This window comes from Oncorhynchus tshawytscha, linkage group LG16, assembly GCF_018296145.1.
Source record: "Oncorhynchus tshawytscha isolate Ot180627B linkage group LG16, Otsh_v2.0, whole genome shotgun sequence".
In the NCBI taxonomy this organism is placed as follows: Eukaryota; Metazoa; Chordata; class Actinopteri; order Salmoniformes; family Salmonidae; genus Oncorhynchus; species Oncorhynchus tshawytscha.
Window position 1 is genome coordinate 66,848,237 of NC_056444.1, and position 23,677 is coordinate 66,871,913.

Genomic DNA, 23,677 nt, shown 5'->3' on the forward strand with positions numbered 1-23,677 from the left:
ACATGTCAAATGCTCTTTATTCAAATTAACTCAGACAACTACACAATAAAGCAACTATTGAAAAATCAACAAAAAACAACTTGCATGTTTCATATTACACTGAAGTCCCTGACATTTTGTCTTGACCACATCTTTGGTGAACTCCACATAACACTTTACTTGTTTTTGATAACAAGGCCACAAACAAAACCAACAGTGTAACTTATACTGTAACTCCATGAATGTCATTGAGACATATTTAATAAAAGTACAAAAACTCAATTAAGTTACAAATTTCATACATGTTTTTATTATTTTTAAAAATGTAGGCCTAGTCATTTGTTTTCTGCACTTGCACTGATCCTGTATGCATTTGAACAGCACAGTAGGTTTCACCGTAACATTTTCGAACCAACAGGATTGTCCAAAGGAGAATGACACCAGAGCCATATATAGAGATTTTTTTTAAAAGGCTTTGAATGATGGTAACAAAATGATGTTCCACATAACAACTGTAAACCAATGTGTGGAGTATTGAGGAGGAGCAGGGGAATTATGCCTCCCTAGAGAACGAGCAGAGGAATATCCTAGGGTTCAGCCTGGAGGGACAGCCCCTCAGTCTCCGTCTCCATGCTGAGGTTGTCCAGCAAAGTCACAAAGGGATTGGCCAAGCTATCCTCCATGGCAGCATAGATGAGGTAGAGGAGACAGGCCACAATGAAGAAGACCAGGATCTGGACCCACAGAGGAACCAGGCGATGCTCCACTGCCCATCGCTGTAGGGTCATGGGACTAGCAGGGAGGTCTGGGTATTTAAACTGGACCGGTCGCCCCGCTGCACCCTTGATAGGCCTCCGACGGGTGGCACTGGAATAAAGGGGGGAATTAGCAACATCGTAGTACCCAAATACTTATATTCCATGTACCTATAGTAGACTTAGGTAAACCAGAATTCTCCAACTCTGGTCCTAAAGAGTTGCTGGGGCTGATGCGTTCTGTTTTAGTACTGTATATGAAGGAACCAATAGATTGCAGAATAACCCAGACAGGGTACCTTTCAATTAAAATACCGGTAGCAACTGACTGCTTAACCAGGTTTGGACAAAGGCTGATGTGACTGCAGGCTTCTTTAATTTCTAGTCTACTGTGTAGTGTATTTTTATGAGAGACTGGACTTACGCAATGCCAGTTGGTGTGGGTTCTGTCTCTGGGAACATCTCCATCAGAACATCTGTGACTGGCTCCTAAAGACCAGACAAACAGAAGCACATATCAGAGACTGACACACCAAAATAGATGAGAGGAAAGACAAGTGTCCACACCAGTGTCCGCCCTCACCACCTTAAAACAGGTCAGGTGGAATGCCAAAAATAGATCATTAAATGTTGGGGGAAACAGGAAAGTCAGATAAAGACACTTGTGATTATTGTGCTAGCTAGACCATAAGATTAAAGTCATCAAGTGAAAGTACAGTCAACTAATGTATCAACCTTTTCTCAGTAAAACGTTAATTTAGGTATGAATGAGCACTAATTAAACCACTGGCTTGGTTATATACATGAAGACCCACCCAATTAAACTCACATACTAATAGTCAATTTATAAACAAAGTAATAGAATGAGCCCTGCAGATCTGCATGTAGACCTGAAAGCACAAGTATATGAACTGTTGAAAGAGCGTACAAAAATAATCTAAAAGACTTGGGTAAACAAGCTAATGTATGTGCCTTGATTTGCCGTTTGAAAAGGGATGTCTTAGGGGTGATGAATAGGGATCTGTTAGTCATCGTATACTTGTCCACTGTCGCCGCTTCCTGCTAAAATAGGTGAGAAACCACACAAATTAAATGTTACATCCTCGTTTCCCTCTCAGCCCTGTACACCCACACAATGTTTACCACAGCCCAGTGAATCACAGAAACCCGATAACCACCAACACCAGCCTGTCACTGATAAGATTATTGAACTGTTTGTGAGTACTACTGACCCAGTAGGGCCTGGGGCAAGGTCCTTGATTACTACTCCTGTTGTTCCCTCGCTTGATTTCTGGTCCACTACTGGAGAGAGGGATCCGACTCTCAAACTGTAGTTCCACAGGAAAAGGTAAATACAGCATATCACTCCAGTGGAGATTGATAGAATTGCATATTTTACATAGTAAATATGATCATTAAGACTAGATACCAAAATCAGTTCAAAACAAACTTCCCTCCTCCACCATTTGAGTAATGCTGAAGCTCTTAGAGGACAAAGAGGAGTCAACATCACAACCACCTCTCAGAGACACAGACTGGGGCAACACCTGCAGGGGTTAGGACAGAACTTAAAAATAAATATACACCAACAGCTTGCTTGATCCATTAGAAGATACTCTCCATAAGTGAAAAAACCCCACCAAAATCCTTGCACCATCTTTGGAGTGAGAAAAGGGTACCCAGACTCATTCACATTTTATACTGAACAAAAATATATACACAAAATGTAAAGTGTTGTTTTATGTTTCATGAGCTAAAATTAAATATCCCAGAAATGTTCCATATGCACAAAAATCTTATTTCTCTCAAATTTTGTGCACAAATTTGTTTACTTCCCTGTTAGTGAGAGCATTTCTCCTTTGCCAAGATTATCCATCTACCTGACTGGTATGGTATATCAAGAAGCTGATTAAACAGCATGATCATTACACAGGTGTACCTTGTGCTGGGGGCAATAAATGGCCACTCTTAAAATGTGCAGTTGTCACACAACACAATGCCACAGATGTCTCAAGTTGAAGGACGTGCAATTGGCATGCTGACTGCAGGAATGTCCAACGCTATTGCCAGAGAATTGAATGTTAATTTCTCTACCATAAGCCACCTCCGTCATTTTAGAGAATTTGGCAGTATGTCCAACCAGCTTCACAACCGCAGACCACGTGTAACCACACCAGCCCAGGACCTCCACTTCCGGCTTCTTCACCTGCGGGATCATCTGAAACCAGCCACCTGGACAGCTGATGAAACTGAGGAGTATTTATGTCTGTAATAAAGCCCTTTTTGTGGGAAAAACTCATTCTGATTGGCTGGCTCCCAAGTGGGTGGGCCTATGCCCTCCCAGGCCCCTCCATGGCTGTACACCTGCCCAGGACTACTCTGTTTATTATCTATGCATAGTCACTTTAACTCTACCTACATGTACATATTACCTCGACTAACCGGTGCCCCTGCACATGGACTCTGTACCGGTACCCCGTATATAGCCTCGTTATTGTTATTTTACTGCTGACGTTTAATTATATTGTTACTTCTTTTTTTTAACTTAAGATTTAAGAAAAATAAGTGTTAAAGCATTGTTGGTTAAGGGCTTAAGGCTTGCAAGTAAGTATTTCACCTGTTGTATTTGGCGCATGTGACAAAGAAAATTGTATTTAATTTTAATTAATTTATTTCAATTGACTGATTTCCTTATATGAACTGTAACGCAGTAAAATCGTTGAAATTGTTGCATGTTGCATTTATATTTTTATTCAGTATATATTAAATGAATTGCTAGCAGAAGGGGAGAGATCCCATGCCCATTGAAGAGGAATGTCTGTAAAAAGTAAGTCATTATGAAAGTGTTACAGTGGGAGGAAGTTCGGTGAGTGTAGTGGTATATCCCTAAATCTGTGGGCAGTCCTAGAACAGAGGATGTTCTGCTCAGCACATGCCCAGGGGTAACAGGTGAGGGGGGAAGCTGCTGCCCCCACTCTGCTGTGGCAGACAACTCAGCCACATTCCCATGATACCCTGCAATCCTCCTGGGATCGATTTCAAAGAGGCCCGGATCTCTTCGAACCAGCTGCCAGGGTGGCACCATTATCATCCCATTACACAAAAGCATTACCCTCATGAAATAATTCCATCACCCATTTCAAAACATTGATTTTGTGAATAAATAATACATAATGGTGCTGGTGGTATAATGAATAGGCAGATTTACCATTCTGGACAAAGGCATAAAACACTGATGATAGTGATATTCCGTGTTTTTATTATTCCATGAGTGCGGTACCATCTATTAAAAGTAAAGAATAACTTAGCTGAGAACCACTCCTAAAATATAACTTATCTTTACATTGAGAGAGTTTTCATTATTAGATCCATGTCCAGAGATACCAATTACTGCCACCAGATGGCACTGCAGGCAATGTTCTCTCCTTTCATATCTTGAGGAACATGACATACTGTAACTGCAAAGGACATTTACTATTCTTAAAGGAATGAAAGGCTTAACATAGGTACTGATCTTTGCTTTGAGCACAGTTCTGAAAACCAGAGTATGAATGCACTCACCCGCATGTCAACGTGCAGGTTTTCCTCCATTAATGAAACCGTCTCTGGGCTTCCTTGTGAAACTGCAAAATCAGAGGCAGAAACCCATAATATTAGATTGATTGCTGGTAGATCAGCACAGTATGATGGCAATTGATTTATATATACACATATACAGTACCAGTCAAAAGTTGACACATTTACTCATTCAAGTTTTTTATTTTACTATATTATAGAATAATAGTGAAGACAGTGAAGACATGAAACTATGAACTAACACATGAAATCATGTAGGAACCAAAAAAGGTGTTAAACGAATCAAAATATATTTTCTATTATATTTTCTATTCTTCAAGGTAGACACCCTCTGCCTTGACAGTTTTGCACTCTTGGCGTTCTCTCAACCAACTTCATGAGGTAGTAACCTGGAATGCATTTCAATTAACAGGTGTATGTTAAAAAGTTCAAATGTGGGATTTATTTTCCTTCTTAATGCATTTGAGCCAATCAGTTGTGACAAGGTAGGGGTGGTATAAAGAATTTGGTAAAAGACCAAGTCCATATTATGGCAAGAACAGCTCAAATAAGCAAAGAGAAACAACAGTCCATCATTTAAGACATGAAGGTCAGTCAATCCTGAAAATGTTAAGAAAATAGGGTAGGTCATAGTTCACATGGGTAAATTACTGATTGACTTACAATACCAGACAAAAGTTTGGACACACATACTCATTCCAGGGTTTTTATTTATTTGGACTATTTTCTACATTGTAGAATAATAGTGAAGACATCAAAACTATGGAAGAGAAATTACAGTCCATCATTAATTTAAGACATGTAGGTTAGTCATTCCGGATAATTTCAAGTACTTTGAAAGTTTCTTCAAGTGCAGTCGCAAAACCCGTCAAGTGCTATGATGAAACTGGCTCTTATGAGGGCCGCCACATGAATGGAAGACCCAGAGTTACCTCTGCTGCAGAGGATAATTTCATTAGTTACCAGCCTCAGAAATTGCAGCCCAAATAAATGCTTCATAGATTAAGTAACAGACACATGTCAACGTCTCCTCTGAACAGTTGATTGCGTGAATCAGGCCTTCATGGTCGAATTGCAGCAAAGAAACCACTACTAAAGGACACCAATAAGAAAATACTTACTTGGGCTAAGAAACACAAGCAAACACAAGCAAAGAACATTAGACCGGTGGAAATCTGTCTTTTGGTCTGATGAGTTCAAATTTGAGATTTTTGGTTCCATTCGCATGTCTTTGTGAGACACAGAGTAGGTGAACGGATGATCTCCGCATGTGTGGTTCCCACCGTGAAGCATGAGGAGGTGTGATGTGTGGGGGGTGCTTTGCTGGTGACACTGTCAGTGATTTATTTAGAATTCAAGGCACACTTAACCAGCATGGCATCCCATCTGGTTTGCGCTTAGTGGGACTATCATTTGTTTTTCAACAGGACAATGACCCAACAAACCTCCAGGCTGTGTAAGGGTTATTTGACCAAGAAGGACAGGGAAGGAGTGCCGCATCAGATCATCCGACCTCAACCTAATTGAGATGGTTTGGGATGAGTTGAAGGAAACGCAGCCATCAAGTGCTCAGCATATGTGGGATCTCCTTCAAGACAGTTGGAAAAGCTGGTTGAGAGAATGCCAAGAGTGTGCAAAGCTGTCATTTAACACTTTTTTGGTTACTACATGATTCCAAATGTGTTATTTCATAGTTTTGATGTCTTCAATATTATTCATCAATGTAGAAAATTGAAAAAAATAAAGAAAAATCTTTGAATGAGTAGGTGTGTCCAAAGTAATATTATATATATATATATATATATATATACACACACACACACACACACACACACTGCTCAAAAAAATACTAAAATAACACTAAATTAACACATCCTAGATCTGAATGAATGAAATATTCTTATTAAATACTTTTTTCTTTACATAGCTGAATGTGCTGACAACAAAATCACACAAAAATTATCAATGGAAATCAAATTTATCAACCCATGGAGGTTTGGATTTGGAGTCACACTCAAAATTAAAGTGGAAAACCATACTACAGGCTGATCCAACTTTGATGTAATGTCCTTAAAACAAATCAAAATGAGGCTCCGTAGTGTGTGTGGCCGCCACGTGCCTGTATGACCTCCCTACAACGCCTGGGCATGCTCCTGATGAGGTGGCGGATGGTCTCCTGAGGGATCTCCTCCCAGACCTGGACTAAAGCATCTGCCAACTCCTGGACTGTCTGTGGTGCAACAAGGCGTTGGTGGATGGAGCGAGACATGATGTCCCAGATGTGCTCAATTGGATTCAGGTCTGGGGAATGGGCGGGCCAGTCCATAGCATCAAGGCCTTCCTCTTGCAGGAACTGCTGACACACTCCAGCCACATGAGGTCTAGCATTGTCTTGCATTAGGAGGAACCCAGGGCTAACCGCACCAGCATATGGTCTCACAAGGGGTCTGAGGATCTCCTCTCGGTACCTAATGGCAGTCAGGCTACCTCTGGCGAGCACATGGAGGGCTGTGCGGCCCCCCACAGAAATGCCACCCCACACCATGACTGACCTACCGCCAAACCGGTCATGCTGGAGGATGTTGCAGGCAGGAGAACGTTCTCCACGGCGTCTCCAGACTCTGTCACGTCTGTCACATGTGCTCAGTGTGAACCTGCTTTCATCTGTGAAGAGCAAAGGGCGCCAGTGGCGAATTTGCCAATCTTGGTGTTCTCTGGCAAATGCCAAACGTCCTGCACGGTGTTGGGCTGTAAGCACAACCCCCACCTGTGGACGTCGGACCCTCATACCACCCTCATGGAGTCTGTTTCTGACCGTTTGAGCAGAGACATGCACATTTGTGTCCTGCTGGAGGTCATTTTGCAGGGCTCTGGCAGTGCTCCTCCTGCTCCTCCTTGCACAAAGGCGGAGGTAGCGGTCCTGCTGCTGGGTTGTTGCCCTCCTACGGCCTCCTCCACATCTCCTGATGTACTGGCCTGTCTCCTGGTAGCGCCTCCATGCTCTGGACACTACCCTGACAGACACAGCACTTTGCCACAGCTCGCATTGATGTGCCATCCTGGATGAGCTGCACTACCTGAGCCACTTGTGTGGGTTGTAGACTCCGTCTCATGCTACCACTAGAGTGAAAGCACCGCCAGCATTCAAAAGTGACCAAAACATCAGCCAGGAAGCATAGGCACTGAGAAGTGGTCTGTGGTCACCACCTGCAGAACCACTCCTTTACTGGGGGTGTTTTGCTAATTGCCTATATTTTCCACCAGTTGTCTATTCCATTTGCACAACAGCATGTGAAACTTATTGTCAATCAGTGTTGCTTCTTAAGTGGACAGTTTGATTTCACAGAAGTGTGATTGACTTGGAGTTACATTGTGTTGTTTAAGTGTTCCCTTTATTTTTTTGAGCAGTGTATAGGTATATATATATTTTCCAAGAACTACAGGAAACGTATGATCTCTAATTGCAAACAAAGGTTTCTGTACCAAATATTACGTTCTGCTTTTGTAATATATCAAATACTTAAAATGCCAATTAATTACTTAAAAATCATACAATGTGATTATCTGGATTTTTGTTTTAGATTCCGTCTCTCACAGTTGAAGTGTACCTATGATAAGAATTACAGACCTCTACATGCTTTGTAAGTAGGAAAACCTGCAAAATTGGCAGTGTATCAAACACTTGTTCTCCCCACTGTGTGTGTGTGTGTAATATATACACACACACACTAGAGGTCGACCGATTATGATTTTTCAACGCCGATTCCGATTATTGGAGGACCAAAAAAAGCCAATACCGATTAAGCGGCCAATTTTTTCTTTATTTGTAATAATTACAATTACAGTAATACTGAATGAACACTTATTTTAACTTAATATAATACATCAATAAAATCAATTTAGCCTCAAATAAATAATGAAACATGTTAAATTTGGTTTAAATAATGCAAAAACAAAGTGTTGGAGAAGAAAGTAAAAGTGCAATATGTGCCATGTAAGAAAGCTAACGTTTAAGTTCCTTGCTCAGAACATGAGAACATATGAAAGCTGGTGGTTCCTTTTAATACGAGTCTTCAATATTCCCAGGTAAGAAGTTTTAGGTTGCAGTTAATTATAGGAATATTTCTCTCTATACGATTTGTATTTCATATACCTTTTACTGTTGGATGTTCTTATAGGCACTTTAGTATTGCCAGTGTAACAGTATAGCTCCATTCGCTTCCATCCCTCTCCTCGCCGCTACCTGGGCTCGAACCAGGAACACATCGACAACAGCCTCCCCAGCCTAATCTCGGGAGTTGATAGGCTTGAAGTCATAAACAACGCAATGCTTAAAGCACAGGGAAGAGCTGTTGGCAAAACGCACAAAAGTGCTGTTTGAACAAATTCTTACGAGCCTGCTGGTGCCTACCATCGCTCAGTCAGACTGCTCTATCAAATCATAGACTTAATTATAAAATAATAACACAGAAATACGAGCCTTAGGTCATTAATATGGTCGAATCCGGAAACTATCATCTCAAAAACAAAACGTTTATTCTTTCAGTGAAATACTATTTCATCTAACAGATGGCATCCCTAAGTCGAAATATTGCTGTTACATTGCACAACCTTCAATGTTATGTCATAATTACTTAAAATTCTGGCAAATTAGTTCGCAATGAGCCAGGCGGCCCAAACTGTTGCATATACCCTGACTCTGCATGCAATGAACGCAAGAAAAGTGACACAATTTCACCTGGTTAATATTGCCTGCTAACTTTTCTTTTAGCTAAATATGCAGGTTTAAAAATATATACTTCTGTGTATTGATTTTAAGAAAGGCTTTGATGTTTATGGTTAGGTGCACGTTGGAGCAACGACAGTCCTTTTTCACGAATGCGCACCGCATTGATTATATGCAATGCAGGACATGCTAGATAAACTAGTAATATCATCAACCATGTGTAGTTAACTAGTGATTTATGATTGATTGATTGTTTTTTATAAGATAAGTTTAATGCTAGCTAGCAACTTACCTTGGCTTCTTACTGCATTCGCGTAACATGCAGGCTCCTCGTGAGGCAGGTGGTTAGAGTGTTAGGTTGCAAGATTGAATCCCTGAGCTGACAAGGTAAAAATCTGTCATTCTGCCCCTGAACAAGGCAGTTAACCCACCGTTCCTAGGCCGTCATTGAAAATAAGATTGTGTTAACTGACTTGCCTCATTAAATAAAGTTGTAAAAAATATTTATATATTTTTTTTAATCGGCAAAATTGGCATCCAAAAATACTGATTTCCGATTGTTATGAAAACTTGAAATCGGCCATTCCGAATCAGTCGACCTCTAATATATACACACACACACACAGACATTTCACCCTGATCCCAAAGTTGACATTAGAAAGTTACAACTTAATAATCATACCTGACTCTTCGTCCCCTTCACTGTCTGAGTACTGGTCTGCATCCCCTGTGCCACCGTTCTGCCAGGGCTGGGCAGGTTTTAGTAGCCTCTGCAACTTCCTCTCATATATAGACCTAGTGGTGGCTATCACACACACAAACATAAGATGAGAATACATTGTATAATAATATTGGTAAATAGACCGTCCGTCTGTAAACAGTGTAGTCTGGGAATAATCTCACCTACAATGGGTCCAGCTTCCACTCCATATTTGAGTAGTGTGGTCTTAAGCTCATCATCTGTCAGTACACTGGGGTCTAACATCTTTGGATCTTTCTCCTCTTCCTGTGGGGACAGGAAACTACCATGTATGATGAAAAGACATTACACAACTTTTACCATAACTGAGAACTGTCTCTTAAACTAGACAGGGTAAAACACAGTCATGTTGATCGTACTAATAGAAACATATACACTGCTCAAAAAAATAAATGGAACACTTAAAAAACACAATGTAACTTCAAGTCAATCACACTTCTGTGAAATCAAACTGTCCACTTAGGAAGCAACACTGATTGACAATAAATTTCACATGTTGTTGTGCAAATGGAATAGACAACAGGTGGAAATTATAGGCAATTAGCAAGACACCCCCAATAAAGGAGTGGTTCTGCAGGTGGTGACCACAGACCACTTCTCAGTTCCTATGCTTCCTGGCTGATGTTTTGGTCACTTTTGAATGCTGGTGGTGCTTTCACTCTAGTGGTAGCATGAGACGGAGTCTACAACCCACACAAGTGGCTCAGGTAGTGCAGCTCATCCAGGATGGCACATCAATGCGAGCTGTAGCAAGAAGGTTTGCTGTGTCTGTCAGCGTAGTGTCCAGAGCATGGAGGCGCTACCAGGAGACAGGCCAGTACATCAGGAGACGTGGAGGAGGCCGTAGGAGGGCAACAACTCAGCAGCAGGACCGCTACCTCCGCCTTTGTGCAAGGAGGAGCAGGAGGAGCACTGCCAGAGCCCTGCAAAATGACCTCCAGCAGGCCACAAATGTGCATGTGTCTGCTCAAACGGTCAGTAACAGACTCCATGAGGGTGGTATGAGGGCCCAACGTCCACAGGTGGGGTTTGTGCTTACAGCCAAACACTGTTCAGGACGTTTTTCATTTGCCAGAGAACACCAAGATTGGCAAATTCGCCACTGGCGCCCTGTGCTCTTCACAGATGAAAGCAGGTTCACACTGAGCACGTGACAGACGTGACAGGCTGGAGACACCGTGGAGAACGTTCTGCTGCCTGCAACATCCTCCAGCATGACCGGTTTGGCGGTGGGTCAGTCATGGTGTGGGGTGGCATTTCTTTGGGGGGCCGCACAGCCCTCCATGTGCTCGCCAGAGGTAGCCTGACTGCCATTAGGTACCGAGATGAGATCCTCAGACCCCTTGTGAGACCATATGCTGGTGCGGTTGGCCCTGGGTTCCTCCTAATGAAAGACAATGCTAGACCTCATGTGGCTGGAGTGTGTCAGCAGTTCCTGCAAGAGGAAGCCATTGATGCTATGGACTGGCCCGCCCGTTCCCCAGACCTGAATCCAATTGAGCACATCTGGGACATCATGTCTTGCTCCATTCACCAACGCCACAGACAGTCCAGGAGTTGGCGGATGCTTTAGTCCAGGTCTGGGAGGAGATCCCTCAGGAGAACATCCGCCACCTCATCAGGAGCATGCCCAGGCATTGTAGGGAGGCCATACAGGCACGTGGAGGCCACACACACTACTGAGCCTCATTTTGACTTGTTTTAAGGACATTACATCAAAGTTGGATCAACCTGTAGTGTGGTTTTCCACTTTAATTTTGAGTGCAACTCCAAATCCAGACCTCCATGGGTTGATAAATTTGATTTCCATTGATAATTTTTGTGTGATTTTGTTGTCAGCACATTCAACTATGTAAAGAAAAAAGTATTTAATAAGAATATTACATTCATTCAGATCTAGGATGTGTTATTTTAGTGTTCCCTTTATTTTTTGAGCAGTGTATGTATCATGTCTACTATAATGATAATTGAATGCTGAATCAAACATCATGATAAACTAGCTGTTACAGCAGAACATCAATATAACGGCAAGTTGTACAAAGTGCTTTAACAGCGGTTCAAATACCACCCCCATTAAAGCTTCTATCGAAGACACCCTGTTTTGTCTACAAATCAACTTATCCATAATTCTTGGTTCTAGCCTTCATTGAAAAATACTTCAGTGTTCATCTATATTCATTGACAGACTAGCAGACTGTGCTGTAAGTTGCAAAGACGACAATCCGGTACAGCAGCAGCAGCCTTTGAAAGCATCAAGCATGTGTTCGACCAGAGAAAGCAGCTGAGAAGACATCTGAGAACACAACCCCGGGTGTCGCTAGTTACCAGAGCCAAAGTCACCATTACAGCTAAACCAAATCAAATCGGACCTTACCGTGAAATGCTTACTTACAAGCCCTTAACCAACAATGCAGTTAAGAAAATATTTACTAAATAAACAAAAAAAGTAACACAATAAAATAACAATAATGAGGCTATATACAGGGGGTACCAAGTCAATGTGAATGGGGTACAGGTTATATGTACATGTAGGTAAGGGTAAAGTGACTATGTATAGATAATAAACAGCAGCGTAAAAAGGGGGGTCAATGCAAATAGTCCGGTTATCCATTTGATTAGTTGTTCAGCAGATTTATGGCTTGGGGGTAGAAGCTGTTAAGGAGCCTTTTCGACCTACACTTGACACTCCGGTACCACCTGCCATGCGGTAGCAGAGAGAACAGGCTACGACTTGGGTGGCTGGTGTCTGACAATTTTTTGGGCCTTCCTCTGACACGCCTAGTATAGAGGTCCTGGATGGCAGGAAGCTTGGCCGTACTAGGGTGTATGATAGTGATGCCCGGATTGACTCATAACCCGCCAGTCCCCGCAGACTGGGTTTAGGATCATTAAATATTGTGTGGCTGTAGGGCGGGTGGGTGGCGGGCAGGTGGAATAAAGAGAAACAAAACCTTTAAAAAAACAGAAAATGTATAATTATTGTGCAATTTACATAATGTACATTGAGGTTTTTCTTTCATTATCTTAGGCTATCTGGAATTAGTGCATAACCCTAAACTTTAGGGGTTAACTGTATGCGCGCCAAATTGCCGACACAGCCAATCCCCAAATTATGCTTTTGGGAATGGGCAGAAAAAGTTAACATCCATCCCCGGAGGCAAAAGAATAAGATAAATGCTGCAAAAGGAGAGTTGAAAATAAAGAGAAGGGAGGGCCAGACAAGTAATGTTAGGAAAAGATTTGGTGAATTGGTAAAAGAGAATGATAGTAATGTCGGCTATGTTATGTGACCCGATTCAGGAAACTAAGCGTAGGTCACAAGTCACAACTTCACAGGAGAGCTGTTTGAATGTAAAAATATACATTTTTTATGTGATGATTGTGAGGTGCTTTACAAATTTGACAGTCACAAGACAGGACTTCAAATAGGCCAATGGCATGTCAGGGGAACTGTAACCTACTGTTTAGATGGGTTAAATGAAAACTGAGATCTGGATGACTAACCAGAATAACCTACTGTTAATAATAGTAGTCCAGTGTGAATCGACATCCCTGTGTTTTGAGAGAAAATGTCAATTTTACAGGTGTTGCTCACGGTTTGAGCAAGAAAACAAGACCTGAGTGGATAAATTGTGCTACGCATAGCCTATATATGAATGGCCTACACGTAACAACTTTCACAGTGAATGCTTTTGTTTATATGTTTTGTGCGAATGAATTGAACATGGCCAAAAGCATCATTAAAAAAATATTGCGCCTGTTTAATGCAACCCTTGCTGTTAATAGATCGCAAAGCAGCATACAACTGAGCTATACGTTTGGAACAAGTTCACTTTCTCTTCCATAGCCTAAAAACGCATATCAAGTGCAAGTTAACTGTTAAACACATCTGAAGGCTGGGGGGCATTTTGGAAGTCTTCTACTGCGGATCGGTAAAATATCCTAATGATTATGATCGCACTTCCTCAATTCAAATATTATGGCGACACTATAATAAAGATGGTTTGGCCTGGACTTGTTGAAATATCTTCACACCTAGAAAAACAAACCTCCAGGAGTCGGTCAAAACGGTCCATTTAAAAACAATAATTACAGGGGGCATATCCCGTCTGAATTGTCCTCAGGAATAATGGATATTCTGGGGTAATAAATACATAACCAACGTTCTCTAGTAAAAACTAGTCCTGTGCAAATTGGGCTATAGTCTTAAGCAATAAGACACGAGGGGGTGTGGTATATGGCCAATATACCACAGCTAAGGGCTATTCTTAGGCTCGACGAGTGCCTGGACACAGCACTTAGCCGTGATATATTGGCCATATACCACGAACCCACGAGGTGCCTTATTGCTACTGGTTACCAACGTAATTAGAGCAGTAAAAATAATATGTTTTGTCATACCTGTGGTATACGGTCTGATATACCACGGCTGTCAGCCAATCAGCATTCAGGACTGGTAGCACACAGTTTATAATTAATAATAACTCCTGCAAAATTAAGCATTTCTTGCAGTAAAATAATACACCAAATGTCAGCAAAATTGGGATTTGGGAACAGGAGTGGAGAAATATGATTGATTTTTTTTCTGCATCTTGAGAGAATGCAATGCTCAGTTAGATACGATCTGTAGAGGTGCTGTCTTCATCATAAAAGCATAATGAAAGTTGATAGTATTTCAACCACATAAAATATGCATTGCTTTATTGTATTTTCATCCCAGTCCATAAACGTCTTTGCTCCGCAAAAGATGACAGCGAAGACTTTACCGATGTCAACTACTATAGATTAAAGAATTCATTCAATTGATCTATTACATTGTTCTTTTGTGCAATGGTATATTTAGTCGTCAAGGGCAACATATAATGACAAAAGAAAAGCTACAAGTATCTCATTATAGACAAGTTGACTAACAAATAGCCTACCAACATGTTGTAAATTATAAGCAGAAACATAACTAAATCGGGCAAAACAAAATCCTGCACCCTCTGTCAAAAAAATAATTCTGCCATATTTGACTGTAGCCTATAGCGCATTTTCTATATTTGCGGGTTAGGGTTGGGTGTGGGCCTCAGATTTTCACTTTATCACATATAGTCGTGCGGTTGCGGATGGGTTATTAGAAATTGCGGCCGGTGAACAAACAGCTGACCCGAGCACCACTACAGTAAGCACTACCCCCAGTAGCGCCTTACAGTCGGATGCCGAGCTGTTGCCATACCAGGCGGTGATGCAACCAAGCTCTCGATGGTGCCTATTTCTACAATGTATCTTCTTAAAATCTGACTTGAAATCTAACCTTTAACACACTGCTAACCTTATGCCTAACCTTAAATTAAGACCAAAAACCTAAGTCTTGTTGAAAGCTCTAGTTAAGTGTGAAACCACACTGAATGATGGCATGGCATTGTTGACCCAGTTCTGGAAGACCCCCCCCTTCATGGGCCCCTTCCTGCCCCCCTCTGCAGACCAGCCAGCCAGGCCGAGTATATAGCTGACCTTGCAGAGTTCAGGGTATTAGTTGATATGGGGTTACAACAGCTGCATGCAACCTTGTGTCCTCCCTTTACTATTAGGCAGTCACCCTGGGACAGTATCAAGAACATGTTTAACTTAGTTTACCAGAAGATCTGACCCCATAGACATAGTAAACACTGTATGCTAAATGTTAGTATAAAGTACAGTAAAGTATAGCATTCGTTTATAGTTGACTACGCTAAAACCATTTATTTGAACGTTCCCTAGTGAGCAAATTACTGAATAAGGGAGGAACACATAATATTATACAACTGGTGGGTCTAATCCTGGATGCTGATAAAACCGCATAAATGACTTATGATCAGAGTTTATATGAGATCGATTCCTATTCCCAAATAGATTAGGAGGACTGGGTATAGAAAGCTCAATTGATCTAGATCAGAACACATATGTTGGCTTGAACCAGTATACGTTATAAAGCGTTTCACTCGAGCTACTTGATACAAAATAATTAACTAGCCATCCGATTGACATGATAGCTCTACTTACAAAGTCCTGACTGTCCTGTACTTCCACAACATCGTCATCTTCCTCATCACTAGAGAAATCTGCAGCACTTTTCTGAACGATATGTTTCAAATATAGTTCCACATAAACTTGCTTCTTGCTCTCCACCGCAGGCAGGGTGACGTTGTGGGCTATTAACTCCGACTTCAGTCTCGGCTTGGAGAACTGAGCGGGGTCTTCTACAAACACGGGCATGTCACGCGTCCAGGGGCCGACCAATACACCAAAGCAAGCAATATGCCAACTTGTTTAGCAAGCTAGCTATTGAAGTAAAGAGACGGTCCAATGCCAATGAAAGAGCAATCGTTGCTAGCTAGCTACCGCGTCACCCAGCCAGAGAAACAGGTGCTGCCTGGAAGAGGGCAGAGGGCACGAGTTACTTGATTTGCCAGCCAACACAGTCAAGCAAGCAGCTGCAACTGTAGGAGCTACAGTAAGTTAGCTAACTAAGCTAATTGAGTCAGACTAGTCATGATTCCTTAGCTACGTCAGTGACATTTCACTTTAATAGTATTAACTGACATTGTTGATACCGTTTTTATGCATTATTTAGCGCTTGTACCCTTAAAATAGTTACCTTTGTTTGGCTGGTACTGCAGTGAAGGCACGGTTGTCGGCTGTTTCTCTGATTTGGCGCCGAATGACTTGTGTTGCTTCTTGATTAAATGCTTTTTCAAATCACACTTGCTTGCGTTTACAAATGTCACTTTGACGAAATACTTTTCTACATTTACATGTGAGGCTGGCTGGGGCATCATTTGGGGAAGCTACAGGTAAATATTTCTACTTTACCAGGTTTGTTATATATATATATATATATATATATATATATTACAGTTAAAGTCGGAAGTTCACCTACACCTTAGCCAAATACATTTAAAGTATTTTTCACAATTCACGACATTTAAGACTAGTATAAATTCCCTGTCTTAGGTAAATTAGGATCACCACTTTATTTTAAGAATGTGAAATGTCAGAAGAAAAGTAGAGAGAATTAATTATTTCAGTTTTTATTTCTGTCATCACATTCCCAGTGGGTCAGAAGTTTACATACACTCAATTAGTATTTGGTAGCACTGCCTTTAAATTGTTTCACTTGGGTCAAACTTTTTGGGTAGCCTTCCACAAGCTTCCCACAATAAGTTGGGTGAATTTTGGCCCATTCCTCCTGACAGAGCTGGTGTAACTGAGTCTGATTTTTAGGCCTCCTTGCTCACACACGCTTTTTCAGTTCTGCACACACATTTTCTATAGGATTGAGGTCAGGGCTTTGTGATGGCCACTCCAATAAGCTTGACTTTGTTGTCCTTAAGCCATTTTGCCACAACTTTGGAAGTATGCTTGGGGTCATTGTCCATTTGGAAGACCCAGTTGCGACCAAGCTTTACCTTCCTGACTGATGTCTTGAGATGTTGCTTCAAAATATACACATAATTGTACTTCCTCATGATGCCATCTATTTTGTGAAGTGCATCAGTCCCTCCTGCAGCAAAGCACCCTCACAACATGATGCTGCCACTCCCGTGCTTCACGGTTGGGATGGTGTTCTTCAGCTTGCAAGCATCCCCCTTTTTCCTCCAAACATAACGATGGTCATTAAGGCCAAACAGTTCTATTTATGTTTCATCAAACCAGAGGACATTTCTCCAAAAAGTACGATCTTTGTCCCCATGTGCAGTTGCGAACCGTAGTCTGGCTTTTTTATGGCGGCCTTTCAGGTTATGTCAATATAGAACTTGTTTTTACAGAGGATCTAGATGCTTTTGTACCCGTTTCCTCCAGCATCTTCACAAGGTCCTTTGCTGTTGTTCTGGGATTGATTTGCACTTTTCGCACCAAAGTACGTTCATCTCTAGGAGACTTCTTCCTGAGCGGTATGATAGCATGGTCCCATGGTGTTTATACTTGCGTACTATTGTTTGTACAGATGAAGGTGGTGCCTTCAGGCGTTTTGAAATTGCTCCCAAGGATGAACCAGACTTGTGGAGGTCTACAATTTTTTTCTGAGGTCATGGCTGATTTCTTTTGACTTTCCCATGATGTCAAGCAAAGAGGTACTGAGTTTGAACGTAGGCCTTGAAATACATCCACAGGTACACTTCCAATTGACTCAACTGATGTCAGTTAGCCTATCAGAAGCTTCATGACATAATTTTCTGGAATTTTCCAAGCTGTTTAAAGGCACAGTCAACTTAGTGTATGTAAACTTCTGACCCACTGGAATTGTGATACAGTGAATTATAAGTGAATTAAACAATTGTTGGAAAAATGACTTGTGTCATGCACAAAGTAGATGTCAAAACTATATTTTGTTAACATGACATTTGTGGATTGGTTGAAAAACGAGTTTTAATGACTCCAACCTAAGTGTAGGTAAACTTCAGACTTCAACTGTATGTGTGTATATATATGTGTGTACATATATACATACATACATACATACATACATACATACATACATACATACATACATACATACATACATACATACACGTGTGTGTGTATATTTGTGTGTGTAGTTATCTGTATATATATAATGTGTGAGTATATGTTATAGATGTTTCATTCTCAGAATAAACCTAAATATGCCCATACAGTACCTATGAGGAGGTCCACAGGTGACGTAACCTACCTCTGGCCAAGTCGTTTTCCATATCCTCCGGACCCTCCTTAGTTATCTATTTTTCCTGTCGTCTTCTGTCATTTAGGCTGGCATAAAGAACGCAAGACATAGAAAGAATGTGGAAGTTTGAGCATACAGTCATGCTTGCAGAAGAAAAGAAGATGCTTATTGGTTTACCGGCTTCGAAAGGTAGTCCTAAGCTATGCCCTGTAGTATAGGACCTGAGTAACAAATATCCTATTACCAGTTTACCTACCTGTATGTAGACTATTTGTCTGGGTTTGGTTTGTTTCCCATGAGATCACAGTGGCGGGCTTGGGTCCTCGTTTTGTACAATTGTCTTACATTATTACACCCAGTGGCTACAGCAGCCATTCCCATCCTCCTGGCAGTTTTCTCAGAGACAGGTTTTATTTACTCCTTGAAAAGTGGGATTATGTGTGTATAACAGCTGTTTCAAAAGGATATACATGCCAAACAAGGTGACTGAGACAGATTTACTGGCATGTGGACATAGACAGTGATAGAGTACCAACCTCATTGCATTTCCTCCAGGCAGGGAGGAATGCCAGGTTATAAAACCGTGCTCTAGGCATCTAGGCAGATGTAGATAGGGGACTGAGCAGCTGGAGGGAGGATAAGGATCTGACAGGATACTACATCCTATCTCCAACACAGAGGATAGAAGGTGTTTATGCTTTAGGCTATCACTAAATGATGGACAGCTGATTTTGATTAATTCTTTGACAAAAAATATTATTTGGCTATTTAAAATGTTATATGAAGTTCCTACTGTTGATTTGGAGACCAGATTTTGTGATATCTATGGTTATTTTTATTTTATTTAACCTTTATTTAACTAGTCAGTTAAGAACAAATTCTTATTTTACAATGATGGCCTACCCCTGGTCGAACCCTCCACTAATCCGGACAACGCTGGGCCAATTGTGTGCCGCCCTATGAATCAATAAATAATAGATGTACAATAATTAAAGAGACTATGACTATATGCAAGTGATAGAGGCAAAATTATATTCCTTCCTCATGGTCTATGTTTAGAATCCAGTCGGTACCCTGGTTGCTTTTCCACTCTGTACACAATGGCTTTAAACCCTACATGACATACCAGAGAGAAATCACATAGGAATAGAAAGCCATAGAACACAGGCGTGACTAAATGATCAGGGAAAACAACAAACTTCTGAATAGTCCCAATGTGCTTCTTTTGTTTATTAGCCTCCAAAATGTTATGCAGCAATATGTTGAGACACATTATTTTAATATCAAAAGCTGGAAAAAGAGTAATTATAACAAGGGCAGGTTGCAGGGAGACACTGGTCAGGATTTAAAACTCATATCCCTTTGAATAATTGACCAAAGAAACTGAACTGGTAGTCTTCAAGGCCTCAGAGGAAATAAATTATAGTATCTCATTATTCTTTTATTTTTCTAACGGATTCCTCGGTGAATGAACAAGAATTGTGTTTTTGACAGGAAACTCAAATATTAGGCTATACGTACAGTGATCCCTATTCAACACATCATTCTAAAATATCTATCTGCAAGCCATTTAATACTCAATTACAGAAATACTCTTTCCAAATCTTTCAGTCAATGTCTAAAGGAAAAAGGTAAAGTGTTAATCAAAAGGGTGTTTGTGGTGTTAAAGGAAAGCAGTGAATACAAGACAGATTATGTAAACAGTCATTTCTATTCAGTGGCAGGCCTCTTCCCAACGTTTGGAACCACAGACAAAGGATTGGAGAATGACCTCAGCATTGATTCATTCATGACTGAGACACAGAGAGCTAAGCAGTTTTGGGTAATTAACTAAATCTTTGTGCAAACAGAGGCAATATTTGGGATTGGGAACTGGACGATAAGCTTTAGTTGCATGGACAGAACAGTCTGCCCATTTAAGATATGCTATTTTTAGAGACTCAGCCTTGTCCAATCAAAACTGGTAGCCTAACAGTGTTTCCAGGATAAGTCCAAAACACACAACCCTCACACCTCAAGATTTTTTTAAAATTAAAAACAATGCAATAGAAAGGATTTTTCTTCTGTTGCAAACCAATTCCCTATACAGCATACCCAAAGATATAGAGAGAGACATCCAAACATGTTATTTAACAAAGGGACCAACTGTACCTACCATTAGTGCAATGTCTTCTGTGCAGCCCTTCTGACTGAAATACATACATAAATCACTGTTAAAGGTCCAATGCAGCCATTTTTATCTTAATATCAAATCATTTCTGTGTAACAATTAAGTACCTTACTGCAATTGTTTTTGTTTAAAATGTTCAAAAAGTTTTTTTAAATTTGCTTCTTAGTAAAGAGCAATTTCTCAAGCAAGAATCTTTCTAGGACTCTCTGGGAGTGGGGAGGGGGAAACTGAACACTAGCTGTTTTTGACAGAGAGGTTTGAAACTCTGTTTCTTTTTGGTCTATGAACTAATTCACCGCCTGCTGATGTCACTAGAAAGGCCACAAGAACAGGCTGAAATTTCAGGCTCTATTTTCTAAATGTCCTGACACTAAAATGGCATTATCATAATTTTCACAATTTCATAGTGTGGAAATATATATAAAACACAGGGAAATCATGTTTTTGACTACATTGGGCCTTTAACTCAATCACTATTAACTCTCCCCTTCTCTTTGTTGGTCTGTACCAGTCAGACACGTCCCCTGTTCACTTTATTCAGGTCATTCAAGCTGGCCATCTCTGTTGAGGAAAAAGTACAAACATGGATGCTTAAGTCTAGCTCAGGGAAGAAAGTGGGGAACTGAGGAGGACAGAGGCAGTATTTGTTGAAATTGTATCAAGAGCAAAGCTGAGGTATTTGAGGCACAGGGGGGCCAGGTATTTGTCAGTCAGTGTTCAGGGTTTCTGGTGCTTTCTGTGTCTCCAACTCAAACAACAAAAGCCCCATTGAGGCAAGCTTTTTTTTCTCTGAACTCGAGCACAAAGCTTCCTGTACGGCTGTGACTGTCCACTGCAGAACAGGGCTTCTGCTCTGCAATGGACAGTTATTCAGACAAAGCACAAAGAGGGTAGGACGATTATAGACTGCCAACCAATTTTGTTCTTAAACCTGCACTTTTCCATGTGGGGTTTGTAGACTGAGTATATTAAAACATTAAGAACACCTGCTCTTTACATGACATAAACTGACCAGGTGAATCCAGGTGAAAACTATAATCCCTTATTGATGTCACTGGTAAATCCTCTTCAATCCTTGTAGATAAAGGGGAGGAGACAGGTTAAAGAAGGATTATTAAGCCTTTAGACAATTGAGACATGAATTGTGTATGTGTCCCATTCAGAGGGTGAATGGACAAGACAAAATATTGAAGTGCCTTTGAACGGGGTGTGGTATTAGGTGCCAGGCGCACCGGTTTGTGTCAAGAACTGCAATGCTGCTGGGTTTTTCAGTTTTAATTTCCCGTATGTATCAAGAATGGTCCACCACCCAAAGGACATCCAGCCAACTTGACACAACTATGGGAAGTATTGGAGTCAACATGGGCCAGCATCCCTGTGGAACGCTTTCGACACCTTGTAGAGTCCAAGCCTTGACAAATTGAGGCTGTTCTGAGGATAAAAAGAGGTGCAACTTAATATTAGGAAGGTGTTCCTAATGTTTGGTACACTCAGTGTATATAGCTGTATTATAGGTGCAAAAGAGTCAGGCCATCTTAAGACAGAAAGTGTGTAGAGAACAGGCCAAAATGCAATAGAACTAAGGCTACAGTACATTCAGAGCTTTATTTGCACTGTCCTTTGTACCTGGAATTAATGATATGAAGGCCCTACAGTACCTACAATTATATGACAATGCTCTAGTAACTTACTGTACTATCTTGCCTGCCATTGTACTATTGTCATTGTACTATTGTCCCATCATTATTATTCTGTTCTAATAGTCTCCCAGCCAGCCAGGGTGATCATTCATTTGTCCGGTAGACATTAGATGGCTATTATTGGTGAGAATATTCCCTGCTCACTTTTTTGGAAAGCAGTGAGCTCTCACACCCCTAATAAGTCTTCTTTCCCCAGACACCCAATTCAAACCCTGGGTTGACAGCCCACTCTGGCCCCCTCCCTCCTCCAGATCCTATAACGCCAGGGAGCCTACTGATGCATGTCCAGGCATAAATTAGCAAGGCCTCTGCTCTGCTGTGTGTCAGACACTGGCCAGACGATAAGGTGAATCTCAGGGAAGCACAGCCAGGAGGATTAGCACTAATCCCAAACATCCTACAATGTTTCATCTCCACTGGGAGCCAATTGAAGTCATTGTCACACTGTCAGAAACACCAGAAGTGTATGTCAGTGTGTTTATGTAATATATGTCTGTGTGGAATGTAATCACATACATACTGTGTGGAGTAATGGACAAAACAAAATGAAGATAAAAATACATTCTGGGTTGCTCTTCACTATTACAGTGCAGGATACGATACATTCCATTATTTGCAGTTGTGTTTTAAACTCCATCTCACAGAGGTATTTGCTTGTTTCCCTAATACACAGGAATAAGGGACAGCAATCAAATGTCTAGCGAGTCACATTGCAACCCACTATTCATTCAATACACATGCACCTACTACTGTCAGACTACATAGTCACTATCACAGACCAAACACTGCATTCTGTAAGCAGAAGAACAACAGTAAGATCTTCTCATTTGAAGCTGCCTTTTTCATACAACCAGATAACAATTACCAAAACATGGACAAGTAGCTTTCACACACTAGCCCTAAGCCCACAGTTTACTGATGGGCAGATTTATTCGATGTAATAAATCTTTCACTTACCTCCATTTCCTCATCTTCTGGCTGTGTCCTCACTGGAGCGAGTAGGCTATGGCATCCCCTCAGCCTGATACTGTAGAGAGACAATGGGTAGTGGGGAGGAGGAGTTAATGTGTAAGCAGGAGGCGAGAGAAGAGTGGAGAGACCGAGGGAGTAAAGCAGAATGAAAACTGAAAGAGAGAGACCTTTGGAGGATCAATTGCTGACAATACTCACAAATTCACAAATCTGACGAAATGCTGCTGGAATGGCAATTTTAGGAACCCCAGTTGCCATGATGGAGAATAATCAAGCAAAAATCCCTCTTCACACGGGGAAATGAAAGGGGAAAAGCACAAGGACTGGGAGAGAGAATGTGTCCTGGCTTTTAACAAGTCCTTATTTTAGGGGGT

General features: G+C 41.1%; 1 protein-coding gene across 8 annotated transcripts; it reads right to left on the reverse strand.

Moving 5' to 3' along the window:
* Positions 1-261: 261 nt before the first annotated feature.
* lemd1 (LEM domain containing 1) lies at positions 262-16,562 on the reverse strand. 8 transcript variants are annotated; one of them, XM_024375920.2, is made up of 11 exons: positions 16,416-16,555; positions 15,821-16,190; positions 9,940-10,042; positions 9,719-9,841; positions 4,296-4,357; positions 3,943-4,017; positions 2,189-2,281; positions 1,967-2,062; positions 1,707-1,793; positions 1,159-1,223; positions 262-846 (listed from the first exon to the last, which is right to left on the reverse strand). In XM_024375920.2, the coding sequence occupies exons 2-11, from the start codon at positions 16,031-16,033 to the stop codon at positions 567-569; spliced, it is 1,197 nt and encodes a 398-aa protein (XP_024231688.1). In that variant the 5' UTR covers positions 16,034-16,190; positions 16,416-16,555; the 3' UTR covers positions 262-566. The 8 variants fall into 8 exon arrangements, with proteins under 8 accessions (XP_024231688.1, XP_024231687.1, XP_024231692.1 ...); XM_024375919.2 differs by having other exon boundaries at positions 1,707-1,796; XM_024375924.2 differs by lacking the exon at positions 15,821-16,190 and having other exon boundaries at positions 1,707-1,796; positions 16,416-16,562.
* Between the last annotated feature and the right edge of the window lie 7,115 nt (positions 16,563-23,677).